The 22,445-nt window shown below is 41.5% G+C and overlaps 1 protein-coding gene across 1 annotated transcript in view; it reads left to right on the top strand.

Moving 5' to 3' along the window:
* Positions 1-1,973: 1,973 nt before the first annotated feature.
* Positions 1,974-22,445, top strand: part of KLHL32 (kelch like family member 32) — a 77,002-nt gene continuing 56,530 nt past the window's right edge. Inside the window, exons 1-3 of the mRNA XM_063125762.1 lie at positions 1,974-1,993; positions 16,649-16,739; positions 19,246-19,426. Of these exons, the coding sequence (XP_062981832.1) occupies positions 16,717-16,739; positions 19,246-19,426 (204 nt within the window). The 5' untranslated portion in view covers positions 1,974-1,993; positions 16,649-16,716. The remainder of the gene's footprint in view (positions 1,994-16,648; positions 16,740-19,245; positions 19,427-22,445) is intronic.

The following is a 22,445-nucleotide window of genomic DNA, read 5'->3' as shown; positions in this document are numbered from 1 at the left end:
CTCTTATGATACAGAACTGGTGGGGCCACGGGTGGAGGGGATATTCCTCAGCAATCAGACCTAATTCTACTTTAACATGTAAAGGGAGATGTAATTGCAGTATAAATAGAAAGTGAATATAAATCAAGTTCTACTTTTTCAGCTTACGTGGACCTTTGAGAAGGTCCCTGTGTACAAAATCTTGGTTTCTTTTCTTTGCATATTTTCAGTGCCATCTTGTCCTCATTATTGGAAGACAAAGCAGTTGTAGGAAGACCTCCTGAAATCTACCAAGTCATTCTGAAGCTAGTAAGTATGTACATGAAAAATGTAAGTATAGCTGTGCTTTTAACATAATCTGGAAGCGCAGATGTTATTTTTTTAAAAAATCTTATAAACCACTGTTCTGTTAACATCCCCCAGATGTGGTGATCAGGGCTTTAAAGGATACTACAGGATCTTGAACTGGGGCCAAAAGCAAAATAGGGAGCCAATATCACTGACGTGTCAGTGTTATGCTCCCTGCGCGGCAGGCTCCAGACAAGCCTTGTTACAGCATTTTGAACCAACTGAAATCTGACCACTTCTCCAAATTGATAAGGGGTAATTAATATAAAGAGATAATGCAAAAGAACAGGGCAATTTTTTTTTTATTTTTTTGCCTGTTGGCAATCCTTGGTGAAGTGCCTAATTGGGCAAGTCTATAAAGAAAAGAGTAATAATTAATCCTTGGTACTGTGTGTGTGAATTACACTTATCCCTCTTAGCTGCAGTACAATTCTGGAAGCAGAATTTCACTGATTTCATCAGGGATATTCTGCACAAAAATGGAGAGCAGTAACCTTTACAGTTCAAGAATTTTAATGGCATAAGAGAAGGCAATCTGAGAAACCACTAGCCAAATAGTCATAGATTCCAAATGGGGGAATCTATGGAGCCATTCTGACCTTAGGGCTCCTTCATTCACTGGAAAGTCAGCTTCTTCTTTCTGATCTAGTTATCTTCTCACAGCCAGTGCCATCAGGAAAGGCCCGGGAACTTGTGAGCAGAGAGGCGGCCATCACAACTAATGTGGATGCACTGCTTTGCTCCCGCGATGTGCACCACAACTGCACCACTATCACTGAGTGTGCAGGTGCCAGGGGGAGCGATGACAGTGTGAGGCCTTGGAGGATGTCAGTGGCCGTGTTCAGAAGACACCTTAAACCATTACTTTAACCATGGTGAATAAAGCAAAAAGCATTATTCACCGTGGCTAAAGCTGTGGTTTAAAGTCTCTTCTGAACATGGCCAGTGTGTGTGCCCTGCACCTCCTAAACCTTTGCCCTCAGGTGTGGCTCCTAAGCCAGTGTTGAAGTACGATTCAACTGCCAGCCTATACATGGAAGGGGTGTGCGTTTGTGGGTCCGTGCTTCTCTTATCCTCCACCTCAGGCAGTAACATGGCCCTGTATCGTGGAAAGGGAAACACTAATAAGCTGGCTGGTGTGTGTGTGTGTGTGGGGGGGGGGGGAGAAGGCAGGGACACAGCTGCGGCCCTCAATACTGGGCCATGATGATGATGATCAGATCAGCGGCTAAGGCAATCTCCCTTCTCCCCGCCGTTTCTTTTCAGCTCCGAGCGGCCTCCAACGCTCCTCCTCCTGCAGGTGTCTATTCTTCGGCGTCCTCCGGCTCTGCCGTTGCTAACAATGCAATGCTGCTGTCGCTCCTGCGCACTGGAGAAAAGGAGACCCGAAGAGCTGGGCAAGTGGGAGGAGGAGGAGGGGAGAGAGAAAGGGGGAAAGGGAGAAAAAAAGAAAAGAAAAGAAAAAGAGGGAGGGGGGAGAGAGCGGGTGTCCTCCTGCCGCCGCCGCTCACCAGCACCAGCTCAGCCAGCGGAGGGAATTCCGGGCCGTTCGCCTGCCGGAGGTGCAGCTGAGCGTCTGTTCCTCTGGAGAAGGGGAGGCCGAAGGAGAGCAAGAACGCAGGAAGCGCTGCTGCTGAGCTGCTTTTGCTCGGCGTCTCCTTGAGAGGTGAGTGCGTGTGTGCGCGCGCGCGGGGAGCCTGCCTGGTGGATTAGGGGGAGTCCGCCGGCGCGGGCTGTCTGCGGCTCCTTTGAGCTAATCGGCAGTAGTGGACGGATTCACCTTTCTGGGCAAAGCGTCGCAATAATAATAATAATAATGGATTAAATTAAAATATAATAATGGAATCCTCCCTCCTTTACCCGACGGTTTTTGAAGGAAGAGAAAGGTGGTGGCGGCGGCGACATTGGAACGGCCACGCATGAAAAAGTCCCACTTTAGTTCGCCAGCTCGCTCAGCGGGGCCTTTGCGCCAAGAACCCAGGTTTTTATTTTATTTTATTTTTCCGTCTGGGTTGCCCGGGCAACGTTAAACAGCGGCTTTCCCGTTACCGGCGGCGATGAATTCATTTACTACGTTGGAATTGGAGGGGAGTTTAATTCTTCTGTGGAGACGCTTATTCGTCTCTCCTTGGCGAGGAACACCGAAACAAGGGAGGGGATTGGGGCTTTGCTTCTCGGTAAACGTATTTGGGATTGGGGCCCTTGAGTGTCTTGCTGGCTGGGGGCTGCTGGGAGTTGTAGTCCAACACGTCTGACGGGGAAGCGGCTAGGGGAAGGCTGCTGAGTAGAAGGGGGGATTTTGGCCCTCTGGCCTGTTGAGGGGGAGTGAAATGCGGTACCCTCCTGGCATTCCCACTTCTTCACCATTCCTAAAGGTACAGGGGCCTGCGCCCCCTTTGCTTTTAGTCAACCTATCACCTATAATTCCAGGTATCTCGCTATCTCACTCTGTAAGAAAGAAGATTTGCAGAATAGTGGGAACAGAATCCTTTGGGAAGGGTGTGCAGTCCACAGGCTGTTTATGTAGGCTGACCATATGAAAAGGAGGACAGGGCTCCTGTATCTTTAACAGCTGTTGGAATTTCAGCAGGTGTCATTTGTATATATGGAGAACCTGGTGAAATTCCCTCTTCATCACCACAGTTAAAGCTGCAGGAGCTATACTACAGTGACCAGATTTAAAAGAGGGCAGGGCACCTGCAGCTTTAACTGTTGTGATGAAGAGGAAATTTCACCAGGTTCTCCATATATACAATTGACACCTGCTGAAATTCCTTTTTCAATACAACTATTAAAGATACAGGAGCCCTGTCCTCCTTTTCATATGGTCACCCTAGTTTAGGCAAGGAGATATTTCACTGTTACGCCTTTTAGACAATTCTGCTGCTTTTCAGTCAGTGGCTGAGTTCGGATGACACGCTAATCAACTAGGGGAGGGGTGTTAATAAGAACAGAATGGGAAGCAACCGTTGATTAGCGTGTTGTCTGAACTCAGCCAGAGTTTGGTGGCTTGTGACTGTGGGCTGATTACGAGCAAAGTAGATGGCTGTGTTATGTGAGCTTTTTTTTTTTTTTTTTTTTTGGTCATTAACAGCTTGGGGTGCAGAAATAAGCAAGTGATGCTTTTCACATTGTGGATGTGGCCATTATCACCTATGTGTTCATTGTACCCTCAGAAGTGGGATTTATTTTAATATTAATCAGTTTGGAACTGCTAGGGACTATCCATAAAATATAGCACACTTCTAAAGGCCACTTAATAAATAAATAAAATAATGTTTATATCCTTCTATTGTGGCCTAGGGCAGTGTGTATGGTGTTCCATGGCTTTTATCCAGGGGCACTGATCAGATAAAGACTCCATTAGCTCCAGCAAATTGCTGCCTCTTGTGCCTTTAGCTCATGTTCTGAGAACTTTGGATAGGGAGGGAGACCATACTTCATGGATGTTTGTGAATGTGACTTATCTTATGGATATTTCCCAGAGATTTCCAAACATACTGTAAAACTAATTAAACACTTAGCAAGTGTTTTTCCTGAAAAGCCACTTTGACTATGATACTGGCAGTTAACCCTGCTAAAAAAGAATCAACATGACTTTTGTAAAGGTATTATATGTTCTCCTGTCTCATTAATATTTTGGAGTTCTTTGGGAGTGACAAGCATGTGGACAGGAGTGATTCGGTAGACATTGTTTACTAGGACTTCTAAAACACTTTTCATAAAGTCTCTCACCATGGATTCCTGAGCAAGCTTAGCAGTCATGGAAGAGGAGCGGTCCTCTTATGGATCCCTAACTGGTTAAAGAACAGATAGCAGGGAGCAGGAACAAATGGTAAATTCTCCTGATGGATGGATGTAAACTAGTTGAAAAGCATTGGTCCCAATACAGAGATTTATATTGGGACCAATTCTTTCAACCTGTTCATAAATGATCTGGAATTAGGAGCAAGCAGTGAAGTGGCCAAGTTTGCTGATGACACCAAATTATTTAAGGTGGTTAAAACAAAATGGGATTGTGAGGATCTCCAAGAGGAACTCTCCAAACTGAAAGAATGGGCATCAAAACGGCTGTTCAGTGTAAGCAATTGTAAAGTGATGTACTTTGGGGTAAAAAGTCCCAACTTCAAGTATAAGCTGATGGGAACTGAGCTAGCAGTGACTGACCAAGAAAGAGTTCTTGTGGTGGACAGCTTGACAAAAATGTCAACCCAATGTGTAGCTGCTGTGAAAAGAGCAAAATCCATGTTGGGCATAATTAGGAAAGAAATTGAAAATAAAACTGCTATTATTATATTGCCCTTATGCAACTCTATGGTGCAACCACACCTGGAATACTGTCTACAATTCTGGTCTCTGCACCTAAAAGGGATATTGTAGAGTTGGAAAAGGTGCAGAAAAGTGCTACCAAAAAAATCAAGGTGGTGAAGCAACTCCCTTATGAGGAAAAGTTTAGCTTAGAAAAAAATCAAGAAAGTGGGGGGAGTGACAGAGGTGTGCAAAATTATGCATATTGTGGAGAAACTGGACAGGGAGACATTTTTTTCTCTCTTTCTCATAATACTAGACCCAGGGGTCATTCCATGAAGCCGATTAGTAGGAGATTCAGGACAAATGAAAGGAAATATTTCTTCACACAGTGCATAGTTGAACTATGGAATTTGTTACTACAATATGTAGAGATGCCCCTGAGAGTGGATGGCTTTAAAAGAGGATTTGATTAATTTGCGGAGGATAAGGTTATCAATGATAACTAAGACTGCATGGGAGTTAAGCTGCTCTTGTGGCTTGTCCCCTCATCATTGCAATGTCTAGTTAAGCCAGCAGTGTAAATAAGTCTACAAAATGTACTAACAAGCACAAATTTTACTAGCCTAAGATGCTAGTAGCCTGTATTTTCATGTGGGCTGTGGAGTTGGGGACTTCCCCACCTCTGTAGCCAGCATGAAAACACAGGCTACTAGCCTCTTAGCAGATAAGTATATTTAAAAAGTTGACTTCTGCCAAGTGGACTGGTAGAGGAGGGAGGGATCACTCTGTCCCCCTTTTACCTTCCTGCTGTGTTACTGTGCTAGTTGTGGCAGAAGAGACTTCCCTTCCTCCGCAGGTAGTACGAAAACCAAGCTGGCTGGTTGGGAGAGATCCGTACCTTCTGTGCCAGCTTGCTCACTTTCCTACGTGGAATTCTTGATCATCTAGGGCATGGGTGCAGAACTGTTTTGAACAATCCAAGCCCCATTCCACTCCCCACAGGCTGGGTGACATCAGTGGGCATGGTCCCACCCCCTGATGTTACCCCTCTTCCTCCTCCTCCTCCTTTTTCTTGCTGGAAGGAGGCAGTGCTTCCTCCCAGCACTGAGAAAGCCGGGCCACCTTGCCCACCTCCCACTGCTGCTATTTCTGATCTGAGATCAGGGCAGCTGGGATTGTGACTCGCCCATGCACAGGAAAGACCATGGGTGAGTTCCGCTGCTCAGGTCACCCTGCATCCCTGTTGCTGTCTCCCACCTCAGGGGCCTTGGAACTCCCCAGCATGGGCAAGTCAGGCCCAGGCATGCCTGCTGCTATCTCCGTGCCAGCAGGGAAATCCCTGCTTTATCTCCGATCGGAAATAGCGATGTGGATTACCCTCCTATGGGTACCAAGCAAGTTGTTAAACACAAGGCTGAGGTAAACAAAATGCGTGATGTGATGTCATCATACTGTGCATTGCTCCATTCCAAGAGCCAACAGCTTCTGAAGTGGGGCAACAAACACTGCAATGATGTCATGGTAGTTATATGGAATGGGGGGGGGGGATGTGGCATGGAGTGATGGCAGTCTCTTGTAATAATGTCTAAGCTCTTAAAGTACCAGCAAACAATTGTGACAGATACTAAGCATTTAGGTATATAAGATAAATAATAAGGAAATATTTTATTAATGGTCAGGACAATTGTGCATCCATTTTGCTGTGGTAGAATTGTGGGATGGAATTAGTCCAAAGTGACCTTTCTACACAAGCAGACATAGATGCATTCACTGCACACTCCAGTGAGCCCCATGATCAGCTGTCCCATATATTGAATTGAGGGTCATTTGAAAAATGGGTCAACTCAATGTGAGTTGCTTGGCAATCTCAATACAAAGTGAACCATTCAAGAGAGCAGTCTCCTGCTTGTAATAGCTTATAGACTGATTTCAACTCTAATTCCAGCAGGTCAAAATAGTTGTGTAAAACAGCCCCTAGTCTTGGATTAAATAGGAAAGATTGTTTTTCTTTTTTTTTTTAAGAAAAATTGTATTACCCAGTTTGGGATAATCCTTCAAATGGGATTTAATGTAGATGTGCAAATTGTGGCCTTCTAGATTCCCAGCATCCCTCACCAGTGGCTATGGCTGATGAAAGTTGTAAGCCAAAACATCCAAAGAGGCACAAGCTGCCTACTCTGATGAAGAGCCTGGTAAATGTTGTCTGGCTTTATCAGCAATGGTTAAAATTACATGTATACTGAGCGCTGACACTTTCATCTTACAGATGCTTCAGCCTCCAGGTAATTGATTACATTAAATATTAATAAGTGCTCTGTTTCCAATTATTGTCTTGCTTTGTTCCATCCTCCCCCTACAAGGACAGTTCCTGGAGAAGATGTCCTTTAAGGGATGCTTTGTATTTCCATGGTCCTGTATAGAAGTGATTGCCCAATAAAGTAGCCATTTCTTTGTTATAACCTGTTTTCCATAATTCTAGCTCTCCTGCTAGATGAGGCAGGAATTGTAATGCACACTATCATTTTATACCCTGGAGTTCAGCAATTATAAACATTTCTAATCCATGTAAGAGTTTGGAGAGAGTTCCTGTCATAAGCAAGGTATCAACTTTCTGCATGAGGGAACACACTAGATCCTTGTCACAACCTGTAAGCCATCAGCACCTTCTGGGAATTACCTTCCAGGAAGGCCTGGAGGCACTGCAAAACTGATTCTTTGTCCCACCCATGGTGGTTGGTATATAAAACTGTTGAGACTCTACCTTTCTACTCCCCCTGTTTTTCTTCCTTTGTGTGTCATCCAAAGTGGTTTCAGAGTTAAATGCATCTAAGTTCAGTCAGAAATACTTGGAGTTGTGATACCAGTACATGCTCTAATCCCTTGCCCAATAACTATAAATTTGAAACTGGGTGATAATCGTCTAGGGTCCATGGCACCTTCTTTGTCTCAGATACACATTCTCCACCTCCAAGAATCATACAACAGACACTGTATTAAGTAGAGCAGGGGTCAAGAGTACAGGTGATTGGTCTCAGTACTCCAGCTGTCTGTGTACTCAGACTGAACAAGCTGAAAGATATCCATAACAACTTGACTGGATAGGACAATAGCTGCATCCATTTCTGACTCTCTGGGCTAGCCAAGGCTTAATCAACTATCCGTCCAGGACAGATTGTAAGAGGCTTGACACTCACCACTTGGAGCGGATCTACACATAAGTGGATAAACAACTTATAAATGTTTTTAATGGCGCTTTCCGTCTTATTCCGCCACATGACGCTTGGCTTTTATCGTTTTATCGCTTACCCTTCCTGTCGTATTATTTTGTGATGTTATTCTTATAAGTCGGAGTATGATCTGTTATGTGCCCAATTGTATCGTTCCTAAGTGTTCTTTCTTTTTCTATTTTTTTTTAAAGCCAATCAGCTTCCTAGGGGCGTGTTCCTTTTCTTTCCGCACCCAAAGTTGCAACCGTTTTTTTCAGTCTTGCCTCATGTTCCTCTTTGCAGCCACAACCTCCCTCCCCTCTTCCATGTATGGGCATTGTTCTATGTGTGTTTACTCAGAAGTAAGCCTCTCTCTGTTCAATGGACTTTCCTCAAAGGTAAGCCAGAATGTGATGTTAGCAGTTGAAATCAATGGGATTTACTTTTGAGTAAGGGAACCAGCACACCTGTAGCTCATGAACTTGAAGATGCAAGCAAGTAGGGAGAGGGAGACTCCAGGCAGGGTTAGTGGATTTACTTTACTCAAAAGTAAATCCCATTGATTTCAACTGCTAACATGTCATGCTGCCCCTTGGTCTGTGCTTAGGAAAAGGGCGCAGAAAGAGGGGAAATCTTTCCAGCCCTCCTTCTCTCCGTTTCTCTCCCCTCCAAGCACAGACCAAGGGGCAGCAGGTCACGTTAGCAGTTGAAATCAATGGGATTTACTTTTGAGTAAAGTAAATCCCCTAACCCTGCCTGGAGGCTCCCTCCCAGCCTCCATGGCTCCAGCTTAGGAAAAGCTCCCAGGTGTGGAAAGAAGGGAAATCTTTCCACCACCACCCTTCACCATTTCTCTTGGAGGAGGGACAATGGAAGAAAAGAGGAAGTGGGAGGAACAATAAGCAGACAGGGACTTGAGAAAACAATGATAAAAATACATTGTGTGGCTCAGATCAGCAGATATCTACGGACAACGCAACAGTAAGAAATGTATTAATAAATACATGTGCCCGGGGACGTATAAAATCATAATAAAATAATACGTTTAATGACTCATAAAACGACATATCTGTGTAGATCCGCTCTTGGAAAAGCTCTGCTAGCCAATGTTGGGGATGCAATGGTGGTGAGAGATATGCATTTTTACAACTATCATCACCATACAGTAGGCCTTAATGTAAACTCTAGCCTCTTTTCTGTCAGTGAGCCATTAACTCATCCGTTTCATTGCAGTTCAGCTCCATTGTTTATCAAGGAGCTGAATGGGCTCTATGGTTTGGCTGAAAGTATCTAAGAGTAATCATATTGATTACCTTGGTCATTTCCCTATTTCAGAGACGCTAGAGTTTTGTCAGCACTGCCAGCCATATGGGCAGGAATATTCCAGACCCATTTGGCTGCATAAACCTTTGAGAATAGAGTTTCCCACTCATTTTGGAAGTCAGGAGCAGTAAGCATCCCAAACCAAAGCAGATAATGATATATCCCTGACAAATGTGTCATTATAGCTTCACCACTCAATATAAAATGCCAAATCAAGTGCATGTCCTGTTGACATAAACATGGGTACATCCCAGTGTCGTAGAAAGAGGAGATGTGCAAAAGAGTCGGACTTGGAGAGGGGTGATAAGTAGGAAAGTCATGGGAAGAAGGAGAGTGAATGCCCCTTACCTGTTCACCCTTCTTGCTCATAAAATTGGATTCCATGCTCACTCTGCTTTAGATAGAACATAAGAGAAGCCAGGCTGAGTCAGAACAAAGGTCCATTTAGTCCAGCATTCTGGCCAACCAGCTGTCTGTAGGCTGTTGAAACACACGGCTCTGCCACAGCTAGTTTTTTCCTAAAGTGTCCTGTAAAATCTGTTCCTAAGTGTTTGACAGTCATGTGGAAGTGCATATTTATTATTTATTTATTGCGTTTTATACCACTCAATAGCTGAAGCTCTCTGCATAGGCTGAGTGGTACTAATTACTGTGAATAAAGCCAACTTTTTAAAAATAGTGAATGCATGGGGCAGTATTCTACACTGTCCCTATGCTGGCAGAACAGGCAACTAGGGCAACAGGAACTAATGGCTCTTGAAACAATGGGAAAAGAGTGGAAATGCTTGTTTCTGGAATGGGGCAGTTCAGCAGAGCTCACAGACGGCAGCTCTGCTGAATTATTATTATTATTATTATTTATTTATTTATATAGCACCATCAATGTACATGGTGCTGTACAGATAACACAGTCAATAGCAAGACCCTGCCGCATAGGCTTACAATCTAATAAGTTGTAGTAAACAATAAAGAGGGAAGGAGAATGCAAACAGGCACAGGGAAGTGTAAACAGGCGCCGGGTAGGGTGAAGCTAACAGTATAGAGTCAGAACAAACTCAATATTTGAAGGCTATAGGGAAAAGAAAAGTTTTTAGCTGAGTTTTAAAAGCAGTGATTGAGTTTGTAGTTCTCAAGTGTTCTGGAAGAGCGTTCCAGGCGTAAGGGGCAGCAGAAGAAAAAGGACGAAGCCGAGTAAGGGAAGTGGAGGTCCTTGGGCAGGCGAGAAGCATGGCATCAGAGGAGCGGAGAGCCCGAGCGGGGCGATAGTGTGAGATGAGAGAGGAGAGATAGGCAGGAGCTAGACCGTGAAGAGCTTTGAAGGTCAGCAGGAGAAGTTTATATTGGATTCTGGAGTGAATTGGAAGCCAATGAAGAGATTTCAGAAGTGGAGTGACCTGGTCAGAGCGGCGGGCCAAGAAGATGATCTTAGCGGCAGAGTGGTGGACACATTCCAGAAATTAGAGTTTCTGCTCATTTCTGCGGCTCCAGGAACCATTAGTTCCTGTTGTACTAGTGGTCCATTCTGCTGGCACAACAGAACTAGCAGACCAGCAGCAGCAGTGTAGGCCACTGCTCCTGGTATGCACTTATTTGACATGGAGGCAGGTTCATTCCCTGACATCTCCAGTTAAACTGATCAGGTGGCAGGTGATGAAGGGGGGGGATCCTCTCTGCTTTAAACCCTGAAGCGCTGCTGCCAATCAGAGTAGAAAATACTGAGCTAGATGGACAAATACTTTGACCTGGTATAAAACAGCTTCCAAGGAACAAAGACAAATAGTACTCAGTACTTCTCTGGGTGTTTTTTTCAAGGGGAGATACTTCCCTTCTTCAGTGTTCAAACAGCTCTCAGTGGCTGGATTCTAAGATGCAAAGGGGTGGGAGGCAAAAATACAAAAACAAGCTTGCATTGGCTTAAACCCTTTTAATCTTTTAGAATTGAGTGGGAAAAACCTGCTGGAAACTACCAAATATATGATTGGTAGCTGGAGTAAAGGGTGCATGGTAACCTGAGGGACTCTGGATGGACTGATTGGGCTTCAGGTGGGCTGGATTTGGTGCAAGGTTCCCCTCCCTGGGGTAAGGGGTAAGAGCTTCACATGTATCCCACTGCCATTATAAAGTCACAATGGGAATTATAGTCTTTTAAAAAGATTTTAATCCTTAATTTTTATCTGTTTATGCAAGGGGGATGTAATTCAGGTGGGAATTCTAAGGATTATCTTAGTAATCATATGTCTCTCCTCCATGTTTCCTTGGTGATGACATATTAATTCACATACCCCAAAATGATATTCAGTGCCATGTTTGACCATAACTTTGATTGGCTTGTGGGGTTATTTGAAAAAGGCAGAAAAAGACCATGTTCTTTCCTCTTATACTTGTGATCCTGTTTGGCAGCAAACATATAAGAGTGCAAAAATAAAGAGTGCTTTACCCTCATACCCCACTCTGTTTCTCCTTTTGAAGCCCATCCCATGTTGCTGCGTCTTTGTGAGATTAATACATGGGTTTGAAATTTATGGTCAAACAACAATGGAATTGCTTGAAGTTACATAAAAATAATTCCAAACATTTGTGAGCAGGTTGATGTCCTTATTATGTCAGAAACATTTTCCATCACAGTCTGCTTTATATGGAATAAATGTAGACACTCCTGACTTTTTATTAACTCTTGGCAATAAAGCAAACATATCCAGCATGAACTTTTGTAGAAGTTTAAATTCATGGGTCATTTGTTTGATATGGGTTTTAAAAACACTTTCATTTGTGCACAGTATAGTTCTGAATATACCTTAAAAAAAACTATTGCCATGTTATACTTTCTGTGAAACAGCATTGACAGCACTGTTAATAATATAACCAAAATAATTTCACAGAACAATCCTAAGTATGTCTAATCAGATGTAAGTCCTACTGAGTTCAATGAGACTTATTCCCAGGTAAGTATACAGTATATAGGATTGCAACCTCAGTTTCTTTATTCTCCTCACTCCTCTTTTAAAACTTTCCTGGGGTATGGATGAGGAAACAAAATACCTATTGCTTGTATAACTTCCAGGAATCATTTAATTCAGGCAAAGAATTTAAAAAAACAGAGAGCGGCATTTTGTTAGCACTAAGTATATTGCTTATTCTCTCTTTGTCTCACGAATAATAGAGGACTATTTTCATTTCCCAACAAATCAGCTTCACTATAGCTCCTAGTGGTTTTGAAAGACTGTAAATGCTTGGTACTCTTGTTTCATGGGATGTGCTGTGCCTGTGGGATTGTAGCTTTAATCTGGTTGCAATGTCCTTCCTGGGGCGGAATGTGCTTTTCAAGTCAGCGTACCCTTTACAGGGCAGTGTTTGCTCACCGCTGTGTGGTAGATCAAAGCAGCTGGAATCAAATATCCTACACGGCAATGCCTAGGTTTATTAAGACGGTAATTGCTGGTCGTGCTGACACTATCAATAGTAAGCATTAGAGTGCAACCCTGAAGATATTGCCTCTGAGAACTTTCAGGTTTTTAAAGTACTGGCGCATAGTGTAAAAAGCTGATATTAGGACAGAAGCCGCTGGCTACTGCTCTGCAGCTTAATATATTATTAGAATGACCTATCTGATAAAATGATAAAGGCGATGGGGCAATGGATGATGAGGGCTGCATACATATAGTATAAATGAGCAGAGTGACCACCTTCTCTCCCATGCAATCAGCCCTTCTGAAAAGGAAAAAAATATACATCAAGCTCTCTTCTCCCAGGCATTTAGCAATATGAAATTAGCCTGGGTTTGTTTTTGTATGCTTTTGTGGTTTTAAATTGTATGTTTTTGTGATTTTAATTTTTTGTATATTGTTTTTAAGTGTTTTTATTGTAAGTAAACCGCCCAGAAAGCTTCAGCTATGGGGCAGTACATAAATGTAATAAATAATGATGATGATGATGATGATAATAATAATAATAGATGTCAGCTCTGCTAGCTCTAGTTAGGGTAGGAACTACATATGCAGCAGAATGAGGTCACAGACTCCTGTGGAGTAGTGGGAAGTGTCCTGTTTTTGGTGCAGGACACCATTTTTTAATGTTTCCCCACAAAACAAACAATGCAATCTGCCAGTCTGTAGTCTGAAATGGTTTAGTCCATTTTGCCATCTCATTGTGCTGCATCTTAATTTAGATCAAGCCTCAAGAATGTGGAATAGAGTGGTAGTGAAAGGTTTCTTGTATTTCTGATACCAATTGCAACAAAGTAGTATTTTTTATTTAAAATGTATCAGTTTTTGGTTGTTTAGCCTCTGGTCACATGGTGAGCTGAGCCTTAGGGCTGTCTTAATTTAGGGCTTTTCTACATGAGGGGTTTGACCCACCACTTTACCAAGGCCTCTGCTTCTGGATTCTTTGTGGATTTAAGATTGGTTCCTTTACATATGTTTCCCCACCCCCACCCCCGGGTTTTCTTTCTCTGCCTTTGTATATGTTCCATTACACAACCACTAGGTGGCACTGTGGTATAGTGGGATTGCAGAAATACATGAGGTTTCATGGCATCATTCAGGATACACCAGACTTTCCTTGTTAGACCGCGCCTCCCTAAAATGGTTGCACAGCAGGGGAGAGACCCTGGGGGATGACAATGTCATGTTAAGGACCCGCAAAGTGCTATGAGTGAGGAATCATAAGTGCACAATAAATGCCTCATGGATAAAGACCCATATAGGGTCGCATCCAAAGCTGGCCATACAACCAGCAGAATAGTTGGTTGCATGGATTTCCCCTCCCTCCTGCAGGCCCCCTCGTGCTCCCAAACCTGCTCCAGTGCGTATGGGGATGCTCTGGAGCAGATTTGGGGTATATGTGCATGGAGCAGAAGTAGGAGAGCAAGTGAAAACAATTTGTTGTTCCACTTGTTCCAAATTTCCACTTGTTCAGCATTGTCTTTAACCGACATATATATCACTTGAATTTTCTACATATTGAGGTTTGAGCACTTTTCAGACATTCTTGGATATACAATGAACAGGCATCATCATGGTGGCAAGCACTGTCCCCAACCTATATATATGCATTGTAAGGTTTGAAAAATTCCCACACATATACCATGTACTTACGAACCCTTGAAAAGCTCCAGGGGCAAATCTATATAAAAGCTCAAAAATCTGATATAGTATACTTCTTAAGTTAAATATTCAAGGATTATATAAACTTGTCCTGGTGAAGAGCTGCACTGGAAATGCATAAGGCACTTCTTATTGTAAAAACCTCTGATAGTACCTGGGGGTTTCTTCTGGGCTGTTCTTCTGCCCTAAATCTGGAAACAACACTTTTGGAACTTGTGGTGTAGGTACATTATGGATGATTTCTTAATATACTGGTGAAGTGAGTTTTCAGTAAAATTTTGAATGGGGAAAAAAATCCAGAAAAATGTCCTATGCAAGTTAGGTTAATTTGTGTACGGTAATTTGTTTTTTAAAAAATCAGGTTGCATTAGAATATTTTCAGATGCTCTAGAGAGTGATCTAATTTAGCATATTTACTCTACTTGTCTTTAATAAATAAAGCTAAAAAAATTATTAATTAATTTTTGGTCCCAGTACACCACAAATCCTTGACCTGAAATATTGAGGAAATTAAAGCCCACTTCATGGTTTAAATGTTATATTATGTAGACTTTTTATTGGAATGCTTGTAAAAATTTCTTGAAGACAGTAGAATGTACTTTTCCTTGCGTTGTTTAAATTTGAGGAAAAAAGTTACTAAAAACTGACACAGTAACCTTGTTCAGACATAATGGCAGCAATTCATGGGTTGATTAATTAACCCATGAATTGTGGGGACATGTGCGAGCCACTTTCATTTCCTGCAGCAATATATGAATGCAGCATTCGTAGGTTGTTTCTGTGATGTCAGAACCCAGGCACGTGGGGTTGTTCATGGATTAAACAACCCCAAGTTAACCCAAGAACAAACAAATAACCCACAAATAACCCCAAGTGCCTGAGTTTGGACATCACAGGAACAACCTATAACTGCAGCAAAGGTGACTTGAAACCAGAAGTGGCTCACCTCCCCGCAATTTTGTTTGCATTAATTTACCCACAAATTGCTGCCCAAAACCACCATTATGTTCAAACAGGCCACTAATTAAGAAGTGTGCATGATATGCTGACGACCGCACATCGATTTCAACAGAGTTCAACTCTTTTCTCTTGAGCTTGTTGGGGCACATTCAGTTCCATTGTGACTGCTTAGTCCCATTTTACACTGAGGCATATATATCAGTATCATGTATTTTCTCACATACACGCTAGGAATAATCACATGAAAAATATTAATTGTAACTTTGAAACTACCATGCTTGCCTAATATTGTATTTGCAACTGGCATCCATTCATTTTCCTAAAAAAAAAAAAAATACAAAATGGATTTTTTTTTCCTATGGAAAAATAAATCACTGGAAAATTTACTATCCCAGATTACTGTTGGTGGTAAAAGATGTCCGTTCTGGAACGTGGAAAACAAGGGTGGCTGGAAAGATTGTTTCACCTTCAGAAGTAGTGAAACGTCAAAATAACACCGGCAGATGTACCATGATTAGTAAGGCTCATGTGGGAACAATTACTGATAGACTTGCATCATCTTGCTTTGGCTCTATCTTTTCCTCCTTATTGTGTACAGTCTTCCTAAAATAGTTAGGATTGTGAGTCAATTCAAACCCACCTAAGGGGTGCAATCCTATGCATAGATACTTTAAAAAGTCTACAACTCTTGGCTGGCGACCTTAATTATCTTTTCAAGGTTTTTAGGTCCACTTCTTGGACCTTCAGTGCACAGATATAGGCTGCCGTGTGAACTGGAAAGAAGTGATCAGAAATGTTTTTTTTTTTTTAAATGACAATCCCATGTAGGCTACATAATTTCTGTATTTTTAATTTTATTGTTTTTGGGTAGGCAGTAAACCTCCCACCTTTGGGTTTTACATTTTCCACAAAACGTCCTGCACATTTAAAGGAACAGTGCTAAAATCTAATTTTGTACCCTGTGTAAGAGTTTTTGAAGCTATAACTCTTATGCTTTTTGCCCAATTTGGGTCCCAGTGAGTACAACATGATTAGAAGAGGCCTGCAATATATGATATAATTTGTCAGAGCAAAATGGAAAAGGTACAGAATAGATAGTGCAGAATGTGTATAATGTGTTTAATATATCTTGTTTTTCAAATTTTGCTTAAGGAAAAAAAATGCATCCTAGAGTCTCGAGGTTAGGTCTTTCAACTGCATATTATACACCTTAATTTTCTCCATTTAGCCTGCTCTCAGAAACTATGCAACAATCAGGCAATGAACTACTTTCCACCTATGACTTTCTGTACCCTATTTGTCGTGTATGTAAGTGTATGTAGCTTAGTTTTACTTACTATGTTGCAGCTGATCTGTTCCATTAAAAAGGGGCACCATCTTGCCTGATTATTTTTGTGGTGGTGGCTTTCTTTATGGAGGGAATAGAAGCTCGGGCTTTCAATTCTAACTCTTGCTTTCTTCCCCCCACCCCTCTAGCTGGAATGCGTGCCGCTTTCCCTGCGAGTTATTAAGCAGCAAGAGGTTCAGAAGGGCAAAGCTGAAGGATGCCGTCTGAGGTGTGCCTCAGGTATAGTTCGTGGGAGCTGTCCCAGCCAGTTTTCATTTAGTGTACATTCATGTACTGAATGCTAGCCTAGAGGACAGCAGTGTGACAAACTGCATACATAAATATTGCATCAAAATGACTGTACCGATTCGTGTCTGTGAGGATTTATTTTTGCAGCTGTGATGGGCTTCCATGATTTTTCACTGTAACTTTTCCCCATAGAAACATTTACATAGAAAATATTTGTTCCTGCTGTGTTTTCTGAGCTCATTTGCATGTTAATCATACTGACACACAAAAAAGATCTGTCTTCCTGTTAATGAGCAGCATTGTGTTGATCCTCATGGATCAGCCACCAGATTGCCATCAAAACTTTGGGTACAGATTGTTTTTATTATGGGTGATGAACAATAAAGGAGAAAGAACAGTGAGACTCTCCTTCCTGCAAGCCTGATTTGATTAAGGCAATTAATTTTGTTGTGACGTTTACGGTGATGGGCATAATGCATAAAATAGTGGGAGGTCATTTTTACAGGGTAACTGGTCTGTATCTTTTACATATTTCTACATTATTTCATATGTGATTATAAGCATGCTTTGTGTGTGTGTGTGTGTGTGTGTGTGTGAGAGAGAGAGAGAGAGAGAGAGAGAGAGAGAGAGAGAGAGAGAGAGAGAGAGAGAGATGAACTCTGGTCCCCAAGTTCATAGAACTAGGCTCAGATTTCAATCTTAAGGAAGTGTCACCAGATGCTTGATCCTGCAACAGTTCCTATCCTAACACTTGTGTTCATGGGTTAACTTGAAATAGGATATAGAAGAGCAACTTCCTTTAAATGAGTGTTCCAGTGCAGGTTTTGTATCTGAATTACCAATTAGATTAGGTTTCCCCATCCTGGTGCTCTCCAGATGCATTGGAGTAGAACTCCTATTATCCCCAGCCAGCAAGACCATTGTTCATGATAGCTGGGGAAGATGGGGTTTGTAGACCTGCCCATCTGGAAGCTACCAGGTTGTGGAATGCCAGACTAGAGAAATACAAAATGCGCCTGTGTCCTCAGACTATAGTGAAATATTTGTGTCTCTGTTTGTATTTAAATCATCTTATCAAGCTTGTGTGTATTTATGTTTCAGCAAAAGGTGTTGACAGGAATTGGCAATGGTAATTTAACAGATTATCAGAAGAAGCCAGTACTATATTTAGAAAGATATTCCAGTACTTTAACACTTTAACCCGTCTGTGTTTGGGGAGGTGATACCTGTTGCTCAAGAATGACAAAAACATGTAAACCTTTCCCTAAAACCATGGTACTTTGTGAATTTTCTTACTGTAGGGGACAGATGCTTCAATCCCTCCACTCCCATTTTTTGTTTGAGAATTTTGGTAAAAGTGTTATTGGAAGCAGTTAGACTATCAAGTGAATGGAGGGAAAAGAAACAAAAACGCTGCTGCATACCCCATATATAGGGGTCTCAATAACTCCAAATACACAATAGCAATTTTGTTATAATAATTAAGCATAAATTAAGATAAAGAGGTGTTAAGCTTTTAGGATTTATTTATTTTTCCTCACACCACCAGGAGATTTTTAGTTGGGGGAAGGGAACAAATCAAGTAAGCTTTCTAAAGTCATTCTCATTAACAGGCATCGCATAGCATGTTTGCATATGGGTAATATAAAATAATCCTTAAGCAAATTTCATATATTTTACATTATTTTGGAACAATTGTCAAATGCACCTCACTGTTTGCATTTGTTTGTTTTTTAACTGTGATTTATTTAGGGCTCTGCTTGATCACCATAACAAAACAAATTTATAAAGTGCCTTTTCTAAGTATAGAAGAGTTAAATTGAAAGTATGGTACCAAAAGCTACTGGAAAATGTAATAAATGTAATAAATAAATAAATAAATAAATGCTTGTGTCCTTGAGCAGAAATACTTGGAGGTAAGTCCCATCAAAATTAATGGGGCTTACGTCTAAGTAAAATGGTGTAGGACTGCATAACTTGTTGGCTAAAAACTGCATTCTGCTTTTGCTCTCAAACACCAGTTGTAATATTAGCTATATTCCTTCAGGGATATGATACTGATGAAAACATTTGAGCATTTGTAGTTATTGCTGTGCTCTCCTTTTGTAGGTCCTGTGGGTGGGTGGTTTTATTTCCTAATTAGATCAGTACAGCATCTGTCAACCTGTTCGGGAACATTCATTTTGTTTATGAATCTATAGGTCTCCCAAACCCAAAGTTTAGGTGGGTAACAACATTTCCTTATTCATTGTTGCAATAATCATGTGAAGTAGGCTGCTCTACATCCATCTTACAGATGAGAGACAGAGGTGGTGAGATGATGGCTTACCTGGGGCCACATTGTGAATGTATAGAAGATTTAAATCCACCATTATCTAGTGGGCCACGATAATATTTGTACCACACTATAATGCTGCAAACCTGTGATTACAGTGCATATCATCCAGTGTCTGTACTTTGATGTTCCTGGATGTACTCCTTCTTTCATCTTTTGCAGCATTCAAGATATGCTGACTGGTCAGAGACTTTGCCAGTCCAACTCCCATAATGATGCTGTCTTGGCTGCTCTGAACCAACAAAGAAGCGACGGGACACTTTGTGATATAACTCTCATTGCAGAAGAACAGAAATTCCATGCCCACAAGGCAGTCTTAGCAGCCTGCAGTGACTACTTCAGAGTAAGTGACTGGAATAGTATATCTGGTGAATGGATATGCTTTGCAGTTGTGTTTTTAGGTCAGTGTAAACTATTGGATTATTATAATTATCGATGTGTATCTATTTTTGCCAGCCTAAACAGGGACCAAGATCTATCCAGATATTTCAATGGGAGAATTAGATTTTTCAACTCTGTGTGTCTGTCTCTCTGTGCATATATTTATTTAATTATATTGGTCTTGGCTAGTGTTAAGCAGATTTCAGGTTGCACTAATGGCTACTGGACAAAGAAACAATCATGACTGCTCCCTCACTCCCGTGGCATTTACTAAAATATAAAATTTACCTGTTTACTTGGATCTGTCTCTAACACTAAGTAGAATAAATCAGTTAATTGAAGCAGGAAACAAAAATGAAGGGAAATATGGTCATCTTCTTACATTAGCAAAATTGGAGCTTGATTTTAGGTGGTGCCTAGGTAACAAAAAAAAAAGCTTCATTGAGTAGAAAGTCTTTATTCTATGGTTCCAACTTTTCTCCTTCTGGTGCACAAGAGGTTCTGAATTATATTTTGCCCCATTACTGAGTCGGAATATGACGAATGGATCTGTCTTGCTATTTTGGACAGCTGAGATGGTTTTGGGGGAGGTGGAGAATATTGTTTAGAAGCTCTTCACAAGATTGAAGCCTACTATAACAAGAGGAGGGGGAAGTTGTACTTTGCCTGAAGCATCAGGTTCAGGGATTCCTCCCACATCTGGATCTTTTCCTGGATGACCAGGTAGTCAGGAATGCTTTTACCAAATGTACCTTTTCCTAGAGAAACCAAATCTGGCCCCAGTCATTCATGTTCTTGTAACTTCTAGGCCAGACTGTGGTTGTGCACTCTACATGTACTTATCTTTTGATTAAAAATGCATCTGCCAGGATACTGGCTGAAACTGCTGGATTGGATCACAATGCCCCACTCGGTCACAGTTTAACAGCTCAAATTTAGGTGTTGGTTTTAACCCTTTAAAGCCCTAAATAACTAGGATCAAAATATCTCAAGTATCACCTTCCAGATAGGCTTGCCCAACAACTCCATTTTTCTTTTGAGGCCTTTCCTAAGATACTTCTGCTCTTGGATGTATAGTGGAGAGGACCTTTCTAGTTATGGTGCTCAAGTTCTAGAACAGACTTCCTCAACATGATGTCCTCTAGATGTTTAGGACTTCAGTTCCCATCAGCCAAAGCCAGTGTGGTCACAGGTCCAGAATTGCAGTCCAAAGCATCTGGAGGACACCAGGTGGAGAAGGCTGATCTAGAATTACCTTCCAAGATATCCCCATCACTGCTTGCTTTTAGGTGAGTCTGAAGATAATTTAATTTGTTATTAACCAGGAGTAATTTATACCAGCTATTGTTTTAATTTTCTGTTCCAGTCCGTTTTAATGTGCTTAAGTTTTTGTTTTTGTTGTGACTTTATTGACTGCCACACTATTTTTGTAGAAAGGCAGGATGAAAATTAATAATACTACATCCTGGAAAAGAATAGACTCTTAGGTTGAGCCTTGCGGCAATGAGCTGTGATCTTGCAAACCATCTGTGCCATGCCAGAGCATTCAAATGACTAGTCATTGTGCTAGCAGAATCACCATATGTCACCTTCATCATATCATTCAGCATTTTAAATGTTTGCCTGAACACAGCCTGTGCCTCAGTGCTGTTCTTTCACTTACCAGCAGTGGTGTGGGAGTAGTTCTCCTACACAAGCTGTTCCAGAACTGTGTGCATGAAGGAACCTTGTGAGCATGGATGAAGACTTTCTTGGTTGGAATGTTGCCTGGCCAGGAAAAACAGTTTGTATAGGAAGGAATCATTTTGATGATTTGTCCACATGATTCCTTCACACGCATTACCCAAGGGAAGAACCCAAGAGAAAGTGCTTACCAGTTAGTGTCAGTATTATGGGAGGCTTCCACTAATGTCTCTTTCTCTGCTTTGCAGATGGGTATGGTTTTGAGCCATATTGTGGAACTTAGGGCTGGCTGGGGAATGTTGGCAGTCATAGGATTTTTTCTGTCTAAACTTGCATAGGATTGCACCCTTAATTATTTTTTTATATTTTATTGGTGCTTTGGGAAAGATGTGTTCTCTGTCTTTGCTGCTTACAGACTGAGGACAAGGTGAAATGAGTTGCTTCTTCCTGCCGAATTGATGCTGTTTTCAGTTGAGTTGCATAGTATTTGTAATTGTTTCTAGGAATTAATGTTTTAGTACATCAATGGGAGTAGATCCCATTGAATACTCAAAGAATTTGATTGTAAATAATTTTTGAAGGTTGGTCATACCACCAATAGCTTTGTAAATAACTTCACGTGAAAATGAAAATTTTTCATTTTGATCTGCCTTCATATTGTTTTAGTTCAGCTGCAGCCCAAATGGAACTCTAATGTTGCATCTTGGCATAGATTTCACTTGACTACTATCTTCCTTGATCCTTTTTCTTTTACCTTTTGCTGTCCACCGTTTTTACCTGTTTAGCTTTTCCTCCTCAATGTCCTCATCTTTGGAAATGTCTCCCTTAATCCAAGGTCCCATTCCTAATCACCCCCTTTCCTCAAACTGTGTCTCTGTTTCCTACCTCCCCAACTTCTTGTCTCCAGTTCCACTTCGCTCTTTGCAACAGTAGCTCTCCTATGGAAAAAAAAAGATTCTCTTCATCGATTAGTATTACTTTTTCACTCCTTAAGACTTCATATCCTTGTTATGATGTAGATTCCTCACTGTTGTTACCTTTCATCTTTTCTTTTAAAATCTGGCCTCTTTTTCACTTATTCTAATGAGTATGATAATCGTATTTGCTTGCTGTTTTCTGCTCTTGTAACCTCTCTCTCCTCTATTCCTTCCTCCACTTTTGAGATGCTGCTATCTACACTCATTCTTCCATCCTGTGGATACCTGGCTTCACTTGCTTTCTCTCTGGTACTCTTTCTTCCCTTCCCTTCGGAGTTTCCACATTTTATGTGGACTCCCACTCTGACCCAACTATCTCCA

This window comes from Elgaria multicarinata, chromosome 4, assembly GCF_023053635.1.
Source record: "Elgaria multicarinata webbii isolate HBS135686 ecotype San Diego chromosome 4, rElgMul1.1.pri, whole genome shotgun sequence".
Taxonomy (NCBI): Eukaryota; Metazoa; Chordata; class Lepidosauria; order Squamata; family Anguidae; genus Elgaria; species Elgaria multicarinata.
This window is presented reverse-complemented; position numbering and strand designations above follow the sequence as displayed.